This window comes from Oryza glaberrima, unplaced genomic scaffold, assembly GCF_000147395.1.
Source record: "Oryza glaberrima unplaced genomic scaffold, OglaRS2 ChrUN-Ctg58, whole genome shotgun sequence".
Classification (NCBI taxonomy): Eukaryota; Viridiplantae; Streptophyta; class Magnoliopsida; order Poales; family Poaceae; genus Oryza; species Oryza glaberrima.
The window spans coordinates 996-20147 of record NW_026267063.1 but is presented as its reverse complement, the minus strand read 5'-3'; the positions used below and the strand labels follow the sequence as shown (position 1 = coordinate 20147).

Genomic DNA, 19152 nt, shown 5'->3' with positions numbered 1-19152 from the left:
ATGGGGAGGTCGACGGCCATCGGAGGACACGCAGCAGCAAGCCATCTCGCCGCCGGCCGTCGAGCTTCCTCCCTCGGCTCTTCTGGCCGCCGCCATGTCCACCGATGCTTTGATTCCGACGTTGCCGACGACACCGCCAATACTGCGGCGACCTTGCTCACCTCCGCCGGCCACGTCGTCAGCGTCTTCTTCCGCCTCGAAGCGCCCCCGGCGACGTCGCGCCTATGCTTCGGTTGCTTCGCAACTGCCTACACGATGTGTCGTCGGCCTCCCCGCCTCGTCCCTCCCTGCGTGCCTGCGTGCGCTCGCCGGCGGAGAGACAAGAGACAAGGTAGAGAGAGAGGGGGGATAGAGAGAAGAGGGAGGCTGACATGCGGGATCACATGGGCCCCACCTTTTTTATTATTTTTGTGTGTAGCTGACATGTGGGTCACATGATTTTTATTATTTTTTTTATCCAATTACAACATAAGCGCTACGTCAATGCTACATGGGATGAGGACCTAGTCAAAGGGAGCCACGTAGGTGCCACATCATTCAAAACTGGGCACAATACTGTCGAGGGACATCTTCTGCACGGTTTTATAAGTTGAGGGATGTGTTGTATCCTGTTTTCTAGACCGAGGATGAAAATCAGACTGGACGACAAATTGAGGGACCTAAAGTGAACTTATTCCTTAATCCGGCAGGGCCAAAAACTGATATGGGCCGACATATATCGGCCCAAGAGAACCTACTGGGCCCCGCCTCAGCCAGCTCGGCGGAAGAAAAAAAAAAGCGCGAGATATTTTGCGCCACCGGGGGCGACGTGGCGCCATCCGGAGCGCGCCACGACGCCCTCGAGCTCCACGCGTTCGCTTAAACAAATCGAAGCCGCCATGGCGCCACCTCCACGCACCCACCCACCCACCCACCGCGCCGGCGGCGAGGCCATCACCTCCTCCTCCTGCACGTGCGCTGTGGGCGTGGTCGCCGGAGGGGATGACGACGTGGCGGTGCTGCGACTACTGCGGGGAGGCGGCGGCGGCGCTGCACTGCAGGGCGGACGCGGCGAGGCTGTGCGTGGCGTGCGACCGCCACGTGCACGGCGCGAACGCGCTGTCGCGGCGCCACGTGCGGGCGCCGCTCTGCACCGGGTGCGAGGCGCGCCCCGCGGCGGCGCGTGTCGCCGCCGTCGCTGGAGCTGGAGGATGCGGCGGCGCGTGCGGGGAGGCCAGGTTCCTCTGCGCCGGGTGCGCCGACGACGACGGTGCGGAGGCGGCGAGGGTGCCCGTGGTGGGTTTCTCCGGATGCCCCGCGGCCGCCGAGCTCGCCGCGTCGTGGGGGCTCGACCTCGGCGGCGGAAGAGACGATGAATTCGAGGAGGATCCGTTCTTCCCCGAGGCCGGTTACCCAATGCTGGCGGCGGATCGCGTGCTGCGGGACATGTACGTGCCCTGCGACCCGCCGCCGGAGGCTGCCGCCGGCGGACGCGGACGGCGGCTCAAAGGGGAGTCGCTCCGCCACCAGCTCGCGGAGCTGGCGCGGCGTGAGGTGGAATCCGCGCCGAAGCAGGCGAACTCGGGATCGATCTCCCCATCAGCTCGCCGGAGCTCTGCCGCTGCAATCCGCCATGAGGCGGCGGCGCAAAGGGCCACATTGCCGTACAAGTCCGCGCCGGCGGCGAACGCGGCGGGCTGCGGCGATGTCGGCAACGGCGAGCAGTTCACCGATGGCAACGAACTCGTGTGGCAGCGCACCGCGCCCTCCGATCCGCCATACCAGGTAGTGACACACTGCGACTTCTACTCGATGAAATATGTTTGTTTCCATTATTTCCACAGTTTATTTCAAGTGATAGCATGGCCTCATTCTCGTACTCTGATTGTCCAATTCTCAACATGGTTACAACTTCTTCTAATCATTTGATAACCAAGTTCCTCCTTGATTACCCTCAAATTTCTTTTCTCCGATTGTTCTGTGGTGTGGTGTCAAAAAGCTGTGTTTTCTGATTTTTCTCTGCAATAAGTTAGCATTAGTTTTAGTAGTAAACTTGTAACCCACAAAATAAAAATGGGATATGTGATCAGAGGATGAACTGAAAACTTGGCATGGAGGCAAAATAATGTGTTCATGCTGATCCATAGTTTGTGCTCCGACCATTTTCTCAAGCCCAAATGTGCCTGTTGCCTGTTGATATTACTGCATTAGTATTACCTAAGAGCGATTCATTTTTCTTTTTTTTTTTGGTAAGATCACTTCTAGCCTGGAAATTTTATTTCATATGACTATTATGTTATAGTCATGGGTCTAATGACCAGACAGCCAGAGAAAGTAGATTCTTCTTGTGTCAATTACTATGTGCTTATTTTCATGGGAAAAAAGAGGAGTTAGACAACTTGAAATCAGAGTTTGTTATTGGCATGACAGATATGGGATTTTAATCTAGGAAAATCAAGGGACCATGATGAGCACTCTGCACTTGAACTTCATTTCGGCTCAAAAGATGGAGGCTTTATGATCAAAAGTTATAATGACATGATTGAGGAAGTTTCCTCTAGCTCAAGGAAAGATCTTCAATATATTTATGACTCGACATACTCTTTTGCCCCTGAAGATATTGTGTCTGCCAATATCTACCAGTTGACTCCCAAACAGGTAATCCACATTTCGATCTTTCTGCTATTCACAGATGAAATTTCTGTATTTTTTCATGCTTGTGTGATATTTACAAACTCTAAAATTATACTGAAATATAAGTGAAATGCTGTTCGTTCAGGGATGTATCACTGTCCCATTCATGTGCAGTGCTCTTGTTCATATGTTTAGAGGTTCAGTGCTCTTGGTCTTAGATATATAATAATATATATACACCTTTGCTGTCTGATTATATATAGCTGCTCATTGATGTTGAAGCACAGTCCATAAATGTTTCAGACTTTTTTGTCAATCAACCTTATCGTCTAAAGGATTGATATTGACAGAGTAGACCATGTGCTCCGATCTAATCTAAGATATTATCTGGATGCTGTCACCACTATGGGCCATCATGCACATACTCATCATATCCTTTGCTCTTGGTCCGTTTAGCAATGTAAACCTCATGCTCTTCAATGTGACACTGACAGCCAACTTAATCTTGAAAAGTTTACACCGTTGAGTAACCCATCGATTGATCCTGATGTTGACAGTGGCAATTGAGTTACTCAAGTCACCATTCTTACACCTATTTTCAGCTGAGCACTGCCACATCCGGCAACAAGCGACACAAGAACGAGCCACACGGATTGACAAATGACGGGCCATCATCTTCGAGGATCGTTGACGTCGATAGAACTCTGAACTCTTCTCCTGAAGAAGTTGCAGCAGTTCTTGCCGGGGAGAACTTTATCACTGATCAAACTGTAACTGGAGCTGATCAGAGGAATTCCCTGAAGATCGACAGCAAAACGATCGCCATGAACAGGGACAACGCGATGCAACGGTATAGAGAAAAGAGAAAGACTCGCAGGCATGGTTTTCACTAGCCTTTTTTTCTGACCATGTTTGGACAGAAGCTGCTTAACCTGCCATTGATCATCTCCTTTCTCACTGTTTCGTGGTGAATTTGGTGATTTGTTGATGCAGGTATGACAAGCACATCCGGTACGAGTCGAGGAAGATGAGAGCCGACACGAGGACGCGGGTGAAAGGGCGCTTCGTCAGGGCCACTGACATCTTCAACGTCGGTGGCGGCGACGGCGGCTGAAAATGTGCTTGCGATGTCTGAAATCCAGCGACATCCTCAACAACGTCAGTTCAGTGGGGATTATTGCTGGGGGAATGGAGATGCTGCATCACCAACACTTTTTGTGAATAGCCTGAACTGAAACTTGTTTCCTGGAGTAGTAGAATACATACGATATCACATCCATGATCTTGTATTGTTGTATTTTTTTTTTGAGGGATTGTTTTTTTTTAATGACAATTTTTTTTTGAATGACTTTTTGAGGGATTGTTGTATGGTTATTATTCCACTCAGAAGTTTTTGCAGCCCCTGAAAATGTGGCAAGTTATGTAGGACCTGTTTGTAATTTTGTTGCCACTTTCAACCCCACTAAACTTTAGTAGGGTAGAAAACTAAACATTATCTTATAAATACAATTGTATTAATATTTGGTAGTTACGGAACTTTTCTCTCACAAATTGTTTATGTCAGTTAGAATTGGCGACAAAGCGAAGAAGCCCGTAGTATGGGCCTCCCTAAGTGTGCAAGCGGCTACCCGCGAAAATCCACTTATAGGCAAAACTAACCTACGAACTTACTTATTTTTATCAAAATCCACTTATAGGCAAAACTAACCTACGAACTTGCTTATTTTTACCTATAAGTAGGTTCGCGGGTAACGCACTTGCACCCCCCTCGTCGTTTTGAGTTCTGACAGGTGGGTCCTAGGCTCCTAACGCCCTTCAGCGATGCTGCTGACCGTTGGATCCAACTGATCGGCCCAGGATTGAGATGCGAGCGTAGCTGGACTATGCTTGTAGGCAAGTACCAGCCCAAATAAGAAATTGCGACGTTCCGACCCAACTAGAACGTACGTGGCAATCTCGTTCCGGCCCAATCGTAATGGGCCTCACGCACGTAATGTTACTGTTCAGGCCCAACAAGATATCCGGCTCAGGTTGTTCGGCCAACTCATCGAACGGATAGAAATTGCAGAGAGGGTGACATCTTCCTCAGAGTTTGGTTCAGACTCCCATCGCAATCACAAAGTGTTTCTGACGTCTCCAGCTTTGTTGATTGTGATCAGTTCATGGGTTATACGCTTTTGCTGTAAAACGACTATGTGTGTTGATCAATAGTAATATTGTTCTGTTTGAAAATAAAAATAAAAAACAATTTTGGGAGAAGAAGATGCCAATTCATCTGTCAGGTTAACTCAACTTCATTACTTCACTCAATCGGCAACTGCTTGATTACCCATCTCTCTACGTTGACTCTGCCACCAAAATCCAAAAAAAGAAAGAGAGAGATCGGTTTATGTGGCTTGCGTGCATCCTGCAAACAGTGATGCACGTACTTGCTCACTTTCACAATTTTTTTGGGAGCAATTATTTGATATTTTTTTCCCTTTGATTTTCAATGAATTTCTGTACAGAAAACCTACACCATGGCATCCCGTGGAGACGGGATCCCCTCCTCCTACCTCACTCCTCTCCTCCTACCTCACTCTCCTCTCCCAAATCACACGGCGTTGCAGGCCTCCCCGTCGCCTCCTCTTACCTCACTCTTCTCCCCTAAATTAGACGGCACTGCAACCCTCCCTGTCGCCGTCGCCCACTGCTCACTGGAGCCGGCGGCCGCCGCTGCGAGGGAGGCCGCAACGGTGAGGAGCTCGGCAGCGAGCGCGATGAGCGAGAGGGAGAGCGGGAGCGGGGTGTGGTGGAGCCAGAACTGGGTGCGGTTGCGGCAACATCCTCCATGGCCGGCAGCAAGCGGATCTGCTACAGCGTCGGTGATGAAGACCTCCATGGCCGGCGGCAGGGGTGCGCCGAGCACGTCGTCGTCCACAGCCGGCTGAGGAGGCTGGGGAGGCATAGTACAAGGTAGGCACCAGATCTGTCGCCTCCTCTTCCTCCGCCGCCGCCCCGCCCCGCTGCTCGACCTCCTCGACCCCGCGACTCCTCCTCCTCCTCCTCCTCTCTCTTAGGGTATCACGCTGATACCCAGGTACCAAGGTCTGATACCTAGGTACCAGCTCGATACCCAGGGTACCAGGTATCAGTCGATACCAAGGTACAGGACCTCCCGACCCCGCGACTCCTCCTTCCTCTTGGGGTATCACGCTGATACCTAGGTACCAAGGTCTGATATCTAGGTACCAGCTCGATACCCAGGGTACCAGGTATCAGTCGATACCAAGGTACCAGGGGTACCAGGTACCAGCTGATACCAATGTACCAGGTACCACCTCGGTACCTTACTCAAGGTACCAGGAGGATTTGGCGGTGAGGTAGCTGCTACTCTGGGTGCTCAGGGGCGACGACGCCGGCGAGGTATCACCCGAGCGCGCGATACCGAGGAGAATTTTTGGCGGTGAGGTAGCTGCTACTTCGGCGATGACGCCGGTGAGGTAAGGTAGCCACTGCTCCGGCGACGATACCGAGCAGGCAGTGGCTAGGTATCGAGACAAATCACGTGTTCTGTGGGGTGCTCCTTTATGCTGACGTTGCTTTTTTAATTATCCCGTGAGTACACTATTTCCACGGTATTCCGTGAGGTAGCAGCCCCCATTTCTGTATATGCAGACATTTCGCACCTAATACAGTCTAGTTCTAGTTGAGATGTTCAAGTCAGTATTTCTATATACTCTTAACTGTTTGATTGATTCATCGTTCTCTCATTTGACTTCATTGCTAGCGTGCGTCCATATTTTATATACTTAGTATATAGTTATTATCCCACTAAATATAGTTTCATATATAATACTATTTATCTCTTCTCTCATTAATTCACATCATCTCAATTATTTATAGTTTTTGATAATAGATTTATGCTTCAAATTATCTCTTATTTCTTCTTTCTTAATTATTTTTGATCAAAATTGATAAGTGTTAATTATACATAAAATATATTCATCTCGCACTATATTTGCAACCATATACAAATTATGTAAAACATACGAAGCATCCTTTTGGTTTCAATAAACATATTATGTCAATCTGTATATACCGTGTAACTTAATTTTTTCGTAGCAACGTGACGAGGTATTCACCTAGTTATATATATACGGCATATACTCCCTCCATACTCATAAAGGAAGCCATTTAGAACAATGTTTAAATTAAATCTTGGGAATATAAATTATGAATAACTCTCAAGTTGTTAAGTTTGAAAATGTAAAAATTATATGTATAAATTAATCTTGAAAAATACTTTCATAAAAGTATACATATATCACTTTTTAATAAATATTTTTATAGAAATAAGAAGTCAAAGTTGTGTTTTGAATACCGTGTCGCTGTCCTGAATGGTTATAGTATGGCGGGAGTACTAGTACAGCACAGTGCTGTCAGTGCACTAGGCCGGTTTACTTTTCTCTGATCTTCTTCCTCTTCTCCAGCCACACGGCGACACGACACGTACGTTGCAAGCGAGTGCGCGCGCGCGCGAGTGATCAAGGAGAAGACCAGAGGCGCCGCCGTCACCGTACGTCGAGCCAGCCGCGCAACCACCCATGCCGATGCCGGCGACGGTGGCGGCAGCGCCGCGGCCCCTCCTGCCCGGCCTGCCACGCCGCGGGACGGCGCCGCCGCGGGGGCGGTGGAGCGCGTCCGCGGCGTCGGCGGCGTCGCGGGGCGTGGCCGCGAAGGCAGCGAGGAGAGGGGTGAGGGAGTACGTGGAGGCGGCGCGGGAGATGGTGCGGCGGCCGGACGGCGGCCCGGCGAGGTGGTTCTCGCCGCTGGAGTGCGGCGGCGGCGGAGGGCGGCTGCCCGGCGCGCCCACGATGCTCTACTTGCCCGGTATGAGCCTCTCTCTGAAAAAAAAAGAAAAATAATTTCCTTTTTTTAATCATGTGTGTCTGCATATTCCTTTTTTTTTGTCAAATAAATAAGTAAAACATGTGTTTGAATACTGTTTATCTTGTGAAACTCTGACAAAGCATGATATTGAATAGTACCAAGTGGGTGTGTTGAAAATGAAAATTTGTTTGAACAGTACCCCCTTTTTTTTTTCCCTGAATTTTTATTTCAATTTTGACACCATTTAATCATGCAAGATTTTCTAGTCTGAAACCAGAGGGTTGTAGGGTAGGCCTGAAAGCAGGACCAACCACCTTTGGCAATTGGCAATATTTAAGCTCATCAAGATCAGTGCAGCAGCACTAATTTAGACAACATGTCGGCGATTCGGTGACTCACCCAGATCATGCCAAACAAAATTTTCTAATTGCTCGCATGAAGATCTGCAATGCTGAAACCATAAACAATAAAAGCAGTTTGACAAGCCACTACGAAAACTCCCAGTAGGCCAATATTAGTAGAATGGGGAAAGGGACTGGCTTTCTTGACCAGCTCAGTTGTTTACTGGTGGTTGATGGCCATTGGAAGTGGCTGGATTAGATGGATGGACAGATAATCAGAGACTCACTGTTAATCTGACTGTTTGATGCAGCAGACATGCTTGCAAAGTCTGGATTCAGGCTTAGGATCATTGGGTTAGAGATTTGGTTTTTAAAGTATTCAAGTATAGTACTGAAAATTTGTGTTTTAAAAAAGGTATAGTACTGAAAGTCTTATCCCAGTGGAAATGCAACCTACTGCATTATGGGTTGGATTGTCAGAATATATGTTCATACCTTTCATTACTTTGGTTCCAACCATTTGAGAAACACAAGAAAAATTAAAAATGGGTAACCGTTTTTCGGTCTTTGGTCTTGCAGGAATTGATGGAGTTGGCTTAGGACTGATCCGGCATCATGAGAGATTAGCAAAGTAATGACAATTTTATGTATAATGTATGGCTGTTTTATCTTCACTACCGCTGGTAATTAATTCTGCTTTGCAGGATGTTTGATATGTGGTGCTTACATATACCTGTTGAAGATCGTACGTCCTTTGAAGGTACACTTTCTTGATGTCTACTTCTCATAAATGAAGTAGTGTTATCCTCATGCCATATGCTCCTAATTATAATTCAAAGAATGGACAGAAATGCTCATGTGCTTGTAGTTTAAGAAGTATAAGTATATAAACCTTAATGATCTTGAACTTATCGTAATTTCCTGTAAGAATATGATGCATAAGAAACCATGTTTTTAGCTCATTTTTTGGACTAAACTTATATAGTTTGTAAAAACTCTGAAACTGTAGTAATGAATACAGGACTAGTTGAGTATGTGGAGAGTGCAGTGAAATCAGAGGGCCAGAGAGCAAGAGACAGACCAGTCTATCTAGTCGGAGAATCCGTTGGAGCATGCATTGCTCTTGCCGTGGCGGCGCGAAATCCAGATATCGATTTGGTATTGATCCTAGTCAACTCAGGTCTTGCTGCCATTAGCCATAGTTTTCTGTTCTTTCTCTGTTTATCTTCTTTCAGTGACAAGTGATTACTGACTTATCTTCTGTTGTATGGTTTTCTTGCAGGAACATCTTTCCATAAGTCTCAGCTGCAGTCTCTCTCAGTCTTCTTGGATTTGGTCCCTGAACCGTTCCATTTAACCACACCGCAGTTGCTGAATTTCCTGACAGGTTCGGTTAACTTCTCTATGAGAATATTTATGACTTGTTTGATGGATAAATGATTTTACTTTACTCAACTGGGGAAGAAGTATAATTGCATGTTTAGCTCACTTTTCTGCACTTTGAGCCTTTATGAAATTAATGAGTAGACTCATTTGAAGCCAAGCTCACCCATCGCTTCGCCTATAGCTGATTATAAGATGTAATGCTTATTAGTGACCAAAAAATGTTTTTAGGCAACTTCATGAAGATACCGTCGACTATTGTTGGGCGTGGTTTTTCATTTCAAGAAGCTGGTCAAGCACTATCAGAGATCACCACTAGTCTATTGCCTTCTCTTATGGTGAGACTCGAATCTAACCATTGCTCCAATTTCTTTGTCAGTTCATGTCTGAATCATCATAATACTAATTTTATGCCCTTGTTTATGCAGTCTTTGCTTGATGTTCTGCCAAAGGAATCTATTGTTTGGAAGTTGAAAATGATGAGAACAGCGTCATCATTTGTCAATTCCCGTTTGCATGCAGTTAAAGCGCAGACTTTGGTGCTTGCTAGGTATGTTTAGCTCCTGATAACTTTTATCATGTCCTTGCAATTAGCAATGTGCACATTGCTCTTGATGCTGTCTTTCCATGGATTATATGATATTAAGTAATACTGAAACTTATGGTCCTCCTTCGGACTGGATCTGAAGATTCTATTCTCCTTTTCTTTTCCAGTTGGAATGATGAACTGCTACCAAGCCGAGAAGAAGCTGAAAGGCTACGTGACGCTCTAGAGAAATGCAGAATCCGTAATTTCAAAGACAACGGTCACAAAATATTGCTGGTATGAAAGCTCATGTTTCTCTGCATTACATATTCCAGGCGTCTTAGAAAATGTATTGATGTTAAGATCTCACTGGTCCAAGGAAGAGAAAAAGTGTTTTTTATTTGTCAATTCAATTTTCAAGTCTGTTCTTGTTCTACACATCGAGCAAATTCCATCCGTAGTCCAAATTGCTTAGATAACTATGTCCATCCTTGCCATGTCCATGTTAAGCTTAAGCCTACTTTGACACTATTTTCATCTTTGGCATGTCCATGTTAACTCCTTAAAATATTGGATAGGAAGCTGAATTTGATCTGGCAACGGCCATCAAAGGAGCTGGGTACTATCGCCGCTCGTTGGAGACGGACTTTGTTTCGGACTATCTGCCACTGACTCCTGATGAGTTTCAGAAGGCAACTGATCACATCAGGTACCATCTCTCAAAACAACTTAAGCTTGGTCAATTCAGAATCCATGCAATTCCCCTTTACAGGGAGCAAATTTCCTACTGTTGGAGTAATAACTAACAAATTGTCACATGAAACTGAACATTTTCTACTGGATTTCTGAAACTTTCAGGATGTTGCAGTACATAGCAAACCCAGTGATGCTATCAACACTGCCTGATGGAAAGATTGTGAGGGGTTTGTCAGGCCTACCCAAGCAAGGTCCTGCAGTGATTGTTGGGTACCACATGCTGTTGGGGTTTGAGCTCGGACCTCTGGTGACCGGAGTGCTGAGAAGCTCTGGGATCCACATCAGAGGCTTGGCTCATCCCTTCATGTTTGACAAGAAGAAGGAGAAGATCATGCCGGATCCGTCCTACTACGATATGCATCGGATCATGGGCGCCGTGCCTGTCACCGCAGGCAATTTTTACAAGCTTCTCGCGGAGAAGCACTTCGTGTTGCTGTACCCGGGAGGCGCGCGAGAAGCGCTTCATAGAAAGGTAGCAACAGTTTTGGAAGATGGATCATAGAGCCAGTGTTATCATGAAATCAGTTTGAATTTGGCAGATAGATCATAGAGTCAGTGATACCATGAAATCAATCTGAATTTGGCATATAGAACCTGTGAGATCATGAAATCAATCTACTGACTAGAGGATTGGCTGTTCTTCAGGGAGAGGAGTATAAGTTGTTTTGGCCAGAGCAGTCTGAATTTGTGAGGATGGCATCAAGGTTTGGAGCAACAATAATACCATTTGGAGTAGTTGGAGAAGATGATATATGTGATGTGAGTGCATTCTTACTATTAACTACCAATTATTAATAGATGCAAATCTCCTTTGCTGTCTACATTTTTTTTTGCGAGGAACCTTTGCTGTCTACATGTTTGGTCTAAGGATAGATAATTATGCTTTACACTATATATTCTAACTGTAATCACTAGGATTGACAAAGATTTGGCAGGAAATTTTCCCTTCCATGGGAATTTAGTTCCTATAGGTGCTCAGAGTAAAAAAGTTGGCACCTTTTTGCCTTGTTTTCTGGTTATTCTATTGTCTAATGACAGATGTACCACCTCAGATGTTGTTAGACTACGACGATCTTATGAAGATTCCATTCTATGACATCCTTGACAGGATGCTAAATGAAGATGGTGTGAAACTAAGGTATATATGCTGCCCATACGCCCATACACAAAAGTCAAAAGAGTTTGGATTTAATTTAATTGTAGTGTTTGTTTTTATGATGTCTCCAGAATTCTTTGGAAGAAAAAATGATCTGATCTCAGTTTACCTCTTGGTTTCATAGGACTGATTCTACCGGAGAATTAAAATATCAAAGAATCCATCCAGTAGTGGCTGCCCCAAAGATACCAGGGAGGTTTTATTTCATCTTTGGGAAGCCAATTGAAACAAGAGGTACATCTCTAAAGAACTACGCAAGTAAATCTCCAATTAATATACCTGTCGCACGCACTGTCTCATGACAAGTTAAACACGCTTACTTTCTTTTGGCAATCTGAAGATAAGCTACTAGGCTAGAACACATGAAGTGATGAAGATGTTTTTCCGAGACCTGATTTTTGCTTGTTTTCATAGGGAGAGAAAAGGAACTAAGAGACAAAGAGAACGCCCAACACCTCTACCTGAATGTTAAGTCCGAAGTTGAGAGCTGCATGAAGTATCTAAAGGAGAAAAGAGAGAAGGACCCTTACAGGAATATACTCGCCAGGCTTCTCTATCAGATGGTTCATGGTCTTGATGCAGAAGTTCCCACATTTGAACCGTGAGAACTAAGATGGTCACTTGCAGAATTAGATAGGAGTACATTCAAGTCAATTGTTTATATTGTTTCATGCATTTTTGTTTCACATAGTTATCAGTTTTTTTTTCTCAGCAATTCTGCTTGTCAATTTGACGGCAATATTCAGACCATAGAGGTTAATAAAATTCAGTTTACAATCTTTGTTCCATTTTGTGAGTTTTTGCTGGGGAAAAAACTATGAGGAATTTTACAATTCTTGAGAAAGTACCTTGAGATATCTAAATTTTATATTAAAATTTTTGGTACCTCGAGGTACTTAATACCTAGAGGTATCAAATTTACCTCTTGGTACCTTCTCAAGGATGGTAAAATTACCAAAAAAAACTATACATTCATGACAGAGATGACAACATCACCATGTATGGTGAAAACATTATTTAGAGACTATGCACAAGATTCTGAACGAAATGAGGTATTTCATTGGAAGATTTTAGTCCTATACAAATGGGTGAATGTTTATGAACACAAGGGATTGATGGACGGGTTAATGAGGGTATGATATATACAGATTTCATGTGAAGTGCGCGAGTAAATATCAGTTGCTTATGTCGAAGTACTTGGGATCAGCAGGGAAGTCGTGCTCGACCCGCAGCTGCAGGGAAAAAAAATGTCCTTTAGAGAAAACAGAGTTGAGGGAAAAAAATATATAAATAAATAAACAAATAAACTAACTCTCCTCTAGAAAGGGCACAAGAAAGTCTTTTTTTTCTTGGGAACATGCGAAAGAGTTATGCATCATAGTATTAGGATAAGGAAAACAGTTCTGAGAAACTTTATCTATATGAAATACTGAAACCTACATGCTATCTATGTTATTGGTCAGAATTACTGAAACCTACATGCTAGCAATGCTATTGGTCAGAATTACTTAAGCCTACTGATGTAGAAAGAAACAAGAACAGGGTAGCTGCTGTAGGGCTGCATACCTCGCCTTCATCTGCATCTGAGTGTCTTTGAGGAAAGACAACTCTAACATCATTGTAGAGATAGAATCGTCTGTGTTCCTCAGGCCCTGAACTATGGTTGTATGGTTCTGATGATACATCAGATTTGCTACGCTGCATAGATCTTGACGGTTTCTTGGCAAATGGGCTCAGAAACCGTAGGTGCAAAGCATAACGAAGAGCACCTCCAGCTGGATCATTGATCTTGGACGATCTACAGCAGTATTTCTTTTCACCTAAGGGAAATGTGTCTGATTGACAACAGCAAACATTGGTACTACTGCCATTTTCTGAAGTTTCTAGAGAGCTAGAGTCATTTGATTCTCTAATGTCACACTCCATAGAGCAACATGTCATGTTCTTGCGGCCCGCCCTTTTCCGAGTCATCGTTCAAGTTGCAGTTCTGCCCTGGTCTACAGCCTGCATAGTCAACAACAATTTGTCAGTATCTATAAACTCTAAAATTTGGATTTAGCTATCACAGGTAATGGCTACATTACATTCAGAAAATAGAGTGCCGCATTCTCTAAGTTCACTCCCAAACTGGACTGACTCGACCTTTGTTTCATTGGCCTTGCTTCCTTCTTTCTTTTGATTAGAGGGAGAAACAGGGAACAGAGTGACCTTTTGCCGCATGAAAGTCTGTCCCATTTTACAATAACAGAAATAAGATGACCTCAGGAGAAAAAAAATAAAGAAATAAAACGATAAAATCTGAACCGTAAACGTAGATATCTTATGTTTGTTCCTTCTAAACAGACAATACCGTACGTGCATCTGGCATTACTTTTGAATGGCATCTTTCATGCACGATGAGATAGTTCTCATCCTGCCAAGTGAAGCAGTACTGTTCCAAGCAGGGTTCAAGAAACCATTTAGGACAAATAAGTGTTAGAGTATATGGTAGTTACTAGTTAGAGTCATATTATGATAGGATTGATTTGTGTAGACTCCTTCCATATCTGTAATCCTTCCTTATCTCCTCCCCATGTACTCCTATATATACCGGCCCCCTGAGGCTCAATACTATCGTCCCATGTTACACAGTATTCCCCTCTCCTATACTATCCAACAATAAGAACCATTCCACTGCCCGTTCTCCCTTTTTTTTTTTGCTGGTAACTGCTTAAGAACACCAGAAATCCCTCCAAACTTTGCAAACCAGTCAAAAAATATATTGCGAATAGCAAAATTGTGCGGCTAGAAAAATCACATGTACCTGGTGGTGTGGCTACAAACAGGATCATTAATTACTAAATGCTTAGTGTTGTTTCAGTACAAACTAATAGATGACTTCTATTTTTCCACTTCTATTATCATCTCCAGGTAAGACCAATGGCATGAAATGGTCAGACCTTTACAACCAGAAATAAGAAGTTAATGGATGGTGTAAAGCACATCTATGTGTCCAGCATGAATTAGATGGCTGGCAGCATTGTCCATATAGGCAATTATAAATATGCCATCATAGGAACTCAAGACAATGCAGAAACATTTGCAGTTACCTCCAGCGTATAAGTCTATGAGGCAAAAAGAAAAGTAATATAACAATTCTCAATTTCTCATACCTTGGTTCCAGCAGGCATGTCACTCAAATCATAGTTGCAGAAGAAGGTATGTAGCGGTGTCTTCTCTGGGTTACTGACAACCTGTCAAAGTCAAGAGTTATGCTTCTGGTGAAATAGACACATCATCGAAGCATATGACAATTCAACAAATCTTTTAAAAGACTAAATAATGGAAGAACCATTTGAGAATAAGCAATTAAGTCCAAAGAAAGCTATCCATGACAGGAGGGCATAAAATGAGACATGATGCAGAGTAGTAAAAGTATCATTACAAATATAGCTTCCCCAGTACCCATAATGGTATGAGAGTAAATATCCCATGATAAATAACTAGACTTGTGGTGCATAATTGGTACATGCATATGCATGTCGCCCACATGCATATGCACTAACATATATACACACCAATGCATCATGAACAATCGAGCAAAATACAGTGAATTAATGCAAATCTCAAAGTCAAGAATATGGTACCAGCTGCACACGCCCTTTAACTGGGATACGTAACCGACTCTTCGCTGATCGTGAATCATGATTACTCAGGCTTCTTTTGAGCTTTGGGCTTTTGCTACTGCTCATAGGCAGCCTCCCCACAAGATCGATCGATGAATAGTAGAGTAAGGAGCTGTTCTCATCAATGCTGGTAGCTGAAAATGGAAGCTTCTGAGTTGAGGGAGAGAAGTTACCACCAGTCACATTCAGGACAGCAAGGAAACCGTCAATATTCTGCACTTTAGGAGAAATATCAACTGGCATCACTCGAAAAATATCAACTTATGGTACACCACTAAAAGCTAAATTAGGAGCGTATAAATTCTACGGACCTGATTCTCTTTTCCACAGGAATAGCGACCAGATAAAAGAGATTCCTCAAAAGAGCCAATTAACGACCTTCGTACAGGAAGGAGACCAATACTCCGAATACATCCAATGCGTGGGGATACAGAGGCAGATTCCGGGCCCCAGTTTTGAGATTTTCTATCTGAACTCTTCTTAGGGATCCTCATATCAAAGTCATCATGTAAGATATTAGTTTTTTCAAACGCATCTCTTATCCTTGACCTACCATGACCTTCTGAATACCCTTCACAGGTTGAACCTTCAGTTTCTCTCAATGATTCTCCATGAGATCCTACAGTATTTGTTCCATGCATCCATGTTGGGCCAAGAGGAGACAGATTAAGCAGAGGAGGATGTGCCAATTTTGCAAGTGGAACAGCAACACTTTCAAGAGCTTCCAGGTGATCTGAACAAGGAAATGACTCCCTGCTCTCAAGCAAAGGACCATCAGTGAATGTACTACCACTAAATTTATCGACACCCTGCTCTGTACTCCAGTTGGAGTATCTCGAAGCTGGCCATGTAGGTGCCTCAAAAGAATCAAGAATTGCAGTATTTGCCTTTTTACGATCTTGAAAGCCAGAAGTATAAAGTCTCCTAGCACAATCAGAATGCTGAATTTTGGCATCACCAGAACCAATATTCAGGGCATCACCTCGGAAATGTCCAGGGAGCGCATTGTTCAAAGGCGACAACACCCTTTTCCTCGCATGAGGCCCATGCTGTTCAATCAATGAATGGCAATTATCAATAACTAAAGGTGAATCCGTATTGTCAGCTACCATCGTATCAGGACCTCCAGTGGAATTAGCAAAACCTGATTCAAAGCCAACAATCCTCATTGCAGGCATCTGAACATTTGATCCCAATTTAGGGCCTGATCTGGAACCTACATCCCCTGTATCAGGTTTTAGACCTTGGAAGCCTGCAGGCCCATAAGCAGCATGGCTGGCTCTAAAATTGCCATCAAATCCATTCAAAGAATCTAAAACATCATTTCTCTTGAAATCACTGATGGATGAGCATGGAGATGCCCTGTTACTTGAGCTTTCTGCAGGAAGCTTACCCAAATGACAGGTGCTATTCCCCGCAAAATGAGGACGAACAATAAGAGATGCACTCATTGTAGGAAGCACTTCCTCCTTGATTGCAGGAACCTGAGGCAAACCCATCTCACTAGAGTTACTCCAGCAAAAGGAAACCAATTTTCCTCTTGCCCACACTTTGTTCCTATTCAGATTTTACCATGATCCATTTCAGCCTCTTATTTTCAGCAACAAAGTCTCTAGTAATTGTTCCAGTAATAATCAGCTAAACTATGATGACACAAGAAGGCTAAAACTAAAATGTGGCTTCTGAATCGAACCCCATCAGCACTAATGATTTCACCATCCCACCACCAATCATGTTCCAATAGTTACTGCAACAATTGGAGATGAAGCACAATTTGGAGCCTGAACAAGCAACAAGGAACCTGGGATGAACCATTCCAATAGATCAGATCAGAGTCCTGCAAGCACAAATCGGAGGATGTCACCGCACACTGTTAAATAAGCTTTTCAATAATTTCTCTAGCACAATGAACATGACAGCATTAACTATCAACCACAAAAGAGCAAACAGGCTATCAGCATATCAACATGATGCAATGCAGAGCAAAAACTAAGACATCCATTTCACATCAACATTGAGTTGTGGCGCAATGAAGATTTGATAAATGAGGCATCAATGCGCTAACCATAAAGTTATCCCAAGCTCCTAAGAAGTGCTACAGAACTACATTGTCTGAAATCTACCGCTGTTCATACAAAATCCCTTGGCAGCTATCACCCGACGCGCCCCAAATCGGACAAATCAACCGCAATCCCAGAGCGATCGCGGCCGTCGATGATCAGAACACACGAAGAAGAAACAGAATCGCATCTACACCCCCCCCCCCCCCCCCGAGATCCCCTACCCCCCAACCATCTCAAAACAAAAACAGAAAAGCGCAAACGAATGGCCATCGCGAACCAAAATCACGAAATCGGGCGCAAAAAAACAACAATCGTGGCTCCCAATAACCGCCAAATCGCGCGGTTTGCCATCTCTACAATCTGAGGGGGGCGAGCTCGATCCGATCATCTCCACACAAAAAAAAAAAAAATCACGCGGGGGTCTCATCTCATCTCATCTGCCTAGAGAGGCAAAATTACCAGCAGCAAGCGGAATGGGCCATTTCCTGCCGCGAGAATCTCTCTCTCTCGCTCGCCCTCCTCCCCTGGATTTCGCTTGCGCGTCTTCTCTTCTCCTCCTCGTGATGGTGGATTGGTGGTGGTGTTCTTCTCTCTCCTATCTTCACTTCTCCCTTCTCATGGTTAAATAGGCGGATTCCATGGATTTTCTCTCCCCTCCGGCAATTTTTCTTTTTTTTTTAACTGAAGGTCTCCTTTTGAAGCAGTATTTTTGTTTTTGTTTTTTTTTTGCGATCCTGACCGTAGATAAAGAGAGATGGAGGGCCCTGATTTTTGATATTTGTGAAGGTTAGGTCTGATTGAAGTTATCATGAATTTATAGATATAGGGGGCACCTAATGGTAATTTTTTGATGTAGAAGTTGAACCAATGAGCGATAGATATCTCACTGTTGGATTGAGTTATTAAGAGGATTTAGATCGGATCGTGTGAAATTGAGATATTAGACCGACGATTTGAGACATAGCAATGTAGCAATACTGGTAATATATACTACCTCCTGAAATATAGCTATCAGTAATCCAGATTCGTAGTTCTGGTGTCAAATCCAGTCCTAGATAGCTAGTACATTTTTTTGAAAGGTATATTAGTATCTACTAAACTTATTTGTTTGTCTAATTACAACTAGACAACCAAGCATCATCATCCTTGAATCACAAAAAATTGAAGCAGAGTTCAAATTGGAGCTAGTTTGCGACGCATGAATTTTATAGTTTTTTCAATAAACATCCCAAGGAAGTTTCATATTCTCTTTGTTTTTGGACGAACAGAGAACAACCGTGTATTTCAAGTGGATTTGGTATACTATACATAGATGCCGGGTTTTTAATTCATTATTATATAAAAAAAATATATTCCCTCCGTACTCGTAAAGTAAGTCGTTTTGGACAGCGACACGGTCTTCAAAACACAACTTTGACTTATTATTTCTATAAAAATATTTATTGAAAAGTGATATATGTATACTTTTATGAAAGTATTTTCAAGACAATCTATTCATATATTTTTTACATTTTCAAACTCAACAACTTGAGAGTTATTCATGATTTATATTCCCAATGTTTGTCTTCAACCTTGTCCTAAACAACTTCATTTACGAGTACGGAGGGAGTATTCCAAACTGTGGCAGAGCTACATTAGGTTAGGAGGTGCTCATGAATTCGGTCTAATTTTTTTTACAACTTATAGTTTATCTATTTTCATCGTATATGTGCATCCAATTGGGTTCAAATTCAAACACACGTATTAACCTAAACTCAGTTCAAACTAGAGTAAAATA

At 43.7% G+C, this 19152-nt stretch overlaps 2 protein-coding genes and 1 pseudogene across 2 annotated transcripts; 2 read left to right on the top strand and 1 right to left on the bottom strand.

The window, feature by feature from the left end:
• On the top strand, positions 1 to 4143 carry LOC127759727 (zinc finger protein CONSTANS-LIKE 14-like). The gene is made up of 5 exons (XM_052284014.1): positions 1 to 183; positions 874 to 1764; positions 2410 to 2637; positions 3216 to 3490; positions 3607 to 4143. The coding sequence occupies exons 1-5, from the start codon at positions 1 to 3 to the stop codon at positions 3725 to 3727; spliced, it is 1698 nt and encodes a 565-aa protein (XP_052139974.1). The 3' UTR covers positions 3728 to 4143.
• A 3056-nt stretch (positions 4144 to 7199) lies between these two features.
• On the top strand, positions 7200 to 12435 carry LOC127759726 (phytyl ester synthase 1, chloroplastic-like). The gene is made up of 14 exons (XM_052284013.1): positions 7200 to 7485; positions 8406 to 8457; positions 8531 to 8586; positions 8848 to 9006; positions 9109 to 9213; positions 9441 to 9547; positions 9638 to 9759; positions 9924 to 10032; positions 10314 to 10444; positions 10594 to 10963; positions 11137 to 11250; positions 11544 to 11629; positions 11772 to 11881; positions 12062 to 12435. The coding sequence occupies exons 1-14, from the start codon at positions 7200 to 7202 to the stop codon at positions 12250 to 12252; spliced, it is 1998 nt and encodes a 665-aa protein (XP_052139973.1). The 3' UTR covers positions 12253 to 12435.
• A 141-nt stretch (positions 12436 to 12576) lies between these two features.
• On the bottom strand, positions 12577 to 17983 carry LOC127759725 (uncharacterized; annotated as a pseudogene).
• Between the last annotated feature and the right edge of the window lie 1169 nt (positions 17984 to 19152).